This window comes from Gavialis gangeticus, unplaced genomic scaffold, assembly GCF_001723915.1.
Source record: "Gavialis gangeticus isolate Ggan-Ray unplaced genomic scaffold, GavGan_comp1, whole genome shotgun sequence".
Taxonomy (NCBI): Eukaryota; Metazoa; Chordata; order Crocodylia; family Gavialidae; genus Gavialis; species Gavialis gangeticus.
In genome coordinates, this window is record NW_017729032.1 from 193,769,685 (window position 1) to 193,775,540 (window position 5,856).

The window sequence follows — 5,856 nt, forward strand, 5'->3', positions numbered from 1 at the left end:
CGGGCACACTACTCCTGGCCAGGGAAGCATCTGGCCAGAGAGTAGCAAGTGGGGCTGGCTTTTGAGAGAGCTGCTAGGTGCTGGCAGCTGCAGCGGGAGCCTGGAGCTCCTCCTGGTGGCAGCAGGGGCCCAATGCAGGGCCCCAGAAAGCAGGAGCAGATTGGCAGCAAATCTGCTCCCACTTACCTGCACATGTAGATGCTTTCTGGGCACAATTTACTTGCGAGTCAACTGGTGATGCATCAAATGCATGTGTAAACACACCCACTTAAAATTCTAATATTATAAAATTCTAAAAGCCTAAATCTGTCTGTCTGTCCATCCGTAATGCTTTATTCATGCTCTGATTGGCTGACAGACAATCAGAGCACGAAGAAGCATTCTGACAAAAGGCAGCCTGCCGCCATGATGGTGGGGACACAGGGGATGGAGTGGGGGGAGGGGTGAGGCGGTGGCAACAGGGCAGATGGAAGGGAGGTGAGGCCAGCCCTGCTCCCTGCAGCTAATGTGTGTGGTGGGGGGAGTGAGCCTGGGCCCTACACAGAGTGGGCCTGGGCCCCACGAGGGTGAGGAGTGGGCCCAGGACCAGGCCCAGCGTGTGGGGGGGAGGGAGTGGGTCCAGGCCCAATGCAAGGGGGTGAGGTGGGAAACAGGCCTGAGTGGGGGAAAAGCTGGCCCACCGCGGTGGGGGGCAAAAGGGGAACAGCAGGCCCAGCCTGACATGGCTGCGGCAGTGACTGGGGGAGGGAAGTAGTGGGCCTCCTGTGACCTGGGGGGGGAGCAGGCCCAGACCCCCAGCAGCAGGAGGGAAGGGGAAGCAGACCTGGATGGGGGAGGGCGCTGGGGTCTGCCCACTCCCCCACATCATTCTTGATGAGCAATTGGCTAGTTTCTTTATATTTTCTCTGTGAACACTTTTTTTCTCCCGGCTTTGTGCCTTTATATCAAATGCGTGCGCTATACTCCATGTCCCCCTATGCTCCTCACCTTCCTTCTTGAGGGCCTTTATTTGCAGCAACCTATAATGAGTTGTCACATTCTTATTAGGAAATAACTAAAAGACAGTTCAGATATAACTTTAAATTATTCCAGACAGAGATTACAATAGAAGATTTAACCTTATCTGAAGCAATGTTAATACAGCCCTATAGTGGCTTCTAAAATGCGTTCTATGTCTTGTATTTAAGGTACCCAACAAAACCCATGCAATAGCAAAACCCATTCAACTTAGTTCAGCATCATATTTAAACATCAAGCACTGATGTGGGAATCCTATAAATCAGTGGAAGGACTGAAGGGAGAAGGAGTGCAGTGAAGGAACTGAGGAGAGAAATCAAGATCCACAACTCAAAACCTTTTCTTTCACTTCATTTAACAGACTCTCAGCATTTAGGTAAAATGGCATACAGCTTAGAGACACCATAGGGTATACTGTATTATCAAAAGATTTAGCACAAGACAGCTCTTGAATTTGGTCTTGCACCAACCCAAAGACCTTTTTAAGACATTCCTAATATTAAATATGTGCATGACCTTGTTTGTATGCATGTATGTAGAACACATTCCTAGACAGAATGCTGTTATCAGTGGATACACTGTTAACCAACTTAGAAAACAGTTTATTTTTAAAATCACAATGCACATGCAACATTTGATTCTAGACTTATTTCTGAGTGCTTGAAAACCAAGTTCATTCTGAATCTGAATGCAGCTGTTTAATAACACTAACATATATTTTCAATAAGTGCCTTCAGTGGTTTTCTCTTGGCATGTCTGAAGCAGCAGGGGACTATTATCCTGTGACAGTGCTCTATCTATTCCATTGATATAATCCCTTTAATATTATTTAAACTGTTACTATTTACTCTTTTTTTCAGTTACAATACAGCAACTCTCTGGTGTGGTGCTTCAAAAGTATTTCAAGTTGTCTTTCAATGCACTTCAAAATATCCTTAATACAGTGCTGAAGGAGTGTGTCTGTGGTATGGAGGACAATAGTTAGTGACAATCAAGTTTTGAGAAGTTTTTTAAAAACTGTTTTTCTCCATTCTGGGTTTTGCTTCTCTTACCACCATTCTGAACCAGAAAAATAGGCACGGCTCCAAATAGGAAAGGTTTTTCTTGTGAGCCCTGCTTGCCCCTCTAAGGATCATAGGACAGTAAGGCTGGAAGGGACCTTACAAAGTCATCTACTCCAGGCCCCTGATCAAGTCTAAACAATCCCAGCCAAGTGTCTGTCTAATGTGCTCTCAAAAGCTTTCAAGGACTTCCAAATTTCCAAATCCCACAACTTCTCTAGGTAGCCTGTTCCAATACTTGACCATGCTCATAGTCAGAAAGTTCCTCTCAATCTGTGACCTAAATTTTCCCTGTGCAAGCTTGAGGCCTTTGCTCCTAGTCCTGTCCCCAAGAGCCACAGAGAAAAGCCCATCTTCATCCTCTCTGTAATTACCCTTCAGGTATCTGAAGACTGTTATCAAACCCCTCCCTTAGTCCTCTCTTCTCCAGACTAAATAACCCTAATTTTTTCAGTGTTTGCAGGTATTAAATTTAGGCATGCTTAGCCTAATTTCACCATTTTTAATGCACATTAAGGGCATGCATGTGTAGACGTGTGGCTGTAATGCTCATTAAATTAGGCTAATACTCATTAACGCATGTCATGTAGAAGTGCCCTATGGGTACTTTCAATGGGTACTTCTAGGTGTATCCTATATCCTCCCTGGATGGAGCCATGCTCTATCCAAACCTATGCTTAATATCACAAAAATACTTGCCAAGTACAAATTCTCACATTAATACCTTGATGTCTAATATAACTCATGTACCATAAGAAAAGCAAGCAGGTAGGAGTACAGGGGAAGGGATTGGATCTTAGTTCCCAAAACATCCTAGTCTAAAAGTAAAGGAATTAACATGAAATAACAACTGACAAAAATCTACTTTAGCAGTAATATATGAGTAACAACATAACAGAAATAATAACATTTTTTTCCATAGATTATAGTGCTAGAGGGACCACTTTGATGACCTAGTCTGACCTGCTATATAACACAAGCCACATGACTTCTCTAAATTAATTTCTTTTTTAACTAAAGCATATCTTTTAGGGAAACAAAATTCCTATCTTGATTTTTTAAAATCCCAATAATGAAGAGAATCTACAATAACATGATTAAATAATATCAATTTGTGAACAAAAATCTAAAGAAATATACGGGTTACTTTCACAAGGGGATTGGGTTAAAAAGACATTAGGCTGCCTGGTTTAGTAATGCTGCTATAAAGCTTAGCAAAATTAATTAACAAGACAATCTAATATCGTAAACGTTTTCAGCCTTGTAAATTTTTCCATAAGAACAGTCAATTTCATTGAACTAGCATCCCAGAATTGGCATGTAGTAATCCTAACCCCCCATAGTAATAGAATGTGAGCAGAAATGAGAAAGAACTCAATGAGGGCGGGTAGCTGCTCACCTCTACATTTATTCTTAACTCCCAATAGCACAATCAGCATATTCTGAGGGACAGTGAGGTTTATTACTTTTTGTATCTGTTTATAGCAGTAGAGTGGTTGCTACAGGTGATTTTTTTAGGGCAAAACACTTGCAGGCTGAAAGCAGGGTTTTCTTTAGAAGAGTTCTAATCTTTACTGTAGTCAAGACATTCTGTGATACCAGAAGTAGTGTCAATATTTAGTATAGAGTTTTTGTCTTGATAATACTATGGGTGGCTTAATACTACACAAGCACAAATACAGAATTGCACTTGTTTCTACTAGCATCTAGATACTACATATTTATGATGTATGCACAGGCATATATAGATAATATTTATTTCAAACTGTATTTTATTTAATGAGTTGGCAATAATCCTAACTGAGAACTTTCAATCTAGATTGAAAGCATGTAGCATAATTCTTAGAAATACCTTTGCACTGATAACAATAGCCAAGTGGACTTTATACTGGTAGATGTTTCTCATCACGACTGGATTTTATGAACTTGTATACCATTCTTTAACCCACAATAAATATTTACTGTGGAATTATAAAACCTTTGGTAATGGGTAGGGATCTCCTTAAATCATGGTGAGACTGAACAATTTTCACAGGTTGGTTGCAGCATAAAGAGCAAATTTCACAGATATCACTCGGATGTGATCTGCTAGCCCTGCCCCTCAGTGCTGATTGGTGGTGTGTTCCCAGCACGGGAGGAGGATAAGGGGGAAGCTGCTATTTTGTCTGTTGGCTGCTCTTCATGCAGGCCCACCCCTTGGCACTGACTGGTGAAGCCCTGGCAGAGGAAGGAGGGATAAGGGGGCAGCCACCATCTTATAAATTGATCTTCATGCAATGCTGCCAGCTGGCGCCTCCCACTCCCCACCCCCTGAGGGGGAGGAGCTGTGAGGCTAGGCCGCAACAATGAGGACTACTGGCTTGAACTGGGGAGCCAGCATTTTATTTTTATTAAGGTTTTTTTTTTTAAGTAGATTTCATGAACAATCCCTGGATTTCACAGTTTGTGCAAAATCGTGAATTGAGTAGACGCCTAGAAATGGGGTTAAAAGTAGAACCAAACAGCAATCCCAGCTGACACATGGCCATGTAATATAGCTATTTATCTTCTAAGAAGTAGCATGCAAGTTAGGCAAGAATAAATAAAAATGACTTACTGGAAAGGAAGTGCTGAGAGGTAGGGCCAAAATCCCTGTGAGCATCATGCAATTGCCTGATGCGTTCATCAATAGCCACCTAGGAAGAAGAAGATAAAAATTACTCTCCTCTCACCAGACAAGATAAAGCAATTAAAGTCAGGTATCTATTGCATTACTGAATGTTTTTAATTTTCTATGAATCCAAGAATGCTGGTGCATTTATAAGCTCAGTGTTTTTGATTGTGAATTTGCAATGCCTGATCCAAAGACCACTCAAGTGGAGTCTTTCTATTAACTTTGACATTGGATCATGCCCAAAGCAAACAGCTTGATAAATCCATTTGATCATATCAGCCTTTCCACTCCACAGAAAATAAAAATTTCTGCTCTCTTACTTGCCAATGATAAAATGGGAAACTTTCTTCTCTGCATTTACTTACACATGACCTTTTGGAGAGTAAATTTCTATAAGCTGGTATAAAAGAATATAAACCTGTTTTAAGAAGAGATGCCAACCACACTTGTGTGGTGTGCCAAGATGATGGTAAATCAAGTGGCATTTAGGTACCAATAATTGCTGTTCTAATTGAATCCCAGCCCCTTGACTCTTCCTTTCTTGGATTGAGACATTCCTTGAAGAACATGTTATTTTTAGCATTCTGGTGTGTGAACATATTACATAAAGACACAGTCATTTGATGTAATCTTTGAAATTGAGTACAACTCAATACAAGGTAGAGAGCTAAGGACTAGCAGCTTCTATCTTGAATAAAATTTGCAAATAAATTAGTAACATTCACCAAGAGTTCTACAGACTTTATTTTGAAAGGATATTGCTCGGTGGATCAGGTATAAATTTAGGTTTTAAAAACAGAAAAAAATTGCCTAAAGATAATAATAATATATCCTCTGAAATGTTTTGAACAATTAATTATAGGAAGCAGATTGTTTGAATTTAAATATTTCCCTGCAAGCCAAACAGTGTAATGATGTTTTAATGCAGGAAAACCAGAAGGGGAAACTTGTAAGTCTGGCTTTTGTCATCAAACTTGAGAGAGATGCTAAAAAGGAAACAAACAGTATCTCTCTGTTGAAAAGGAAATTCAGGGTTTAAAACTTATTTATGTGTGGGCAATAGCATGCTTGCAAGGGGTTTAAACACACACACACACACACACACACACACACACACACACACAC

At 40.7% G+C, this 5,856-nt stretch overlaps 1 protein-coding gene across 7 annotated transcripts in view; it reads right to left on the minus strand.

Moving 5' to 3' along the window:
• The window catches only part of DMD (dystrophin), a 2,221,918-nt gene that overhangs the window by 231,667 nt on the left and 1,984,395 nt on the right, over window positions 1-5,856 (minus strand). For all 7 annotated transcript variants that reach the window (XM_019523954.1, XM_019523951.1, XM_019523950.1 and 4 more), the window contains one exon: window positions 4,675-4,753. In XM_019523954.1, coding sequence (XP_019379499.1) covers window positions 4,675-4,753 — 79 coding nt within the window. The remainder of the gene's footprint in view (window positions 1-4,674; window positions 4,754-5,856) is intronic.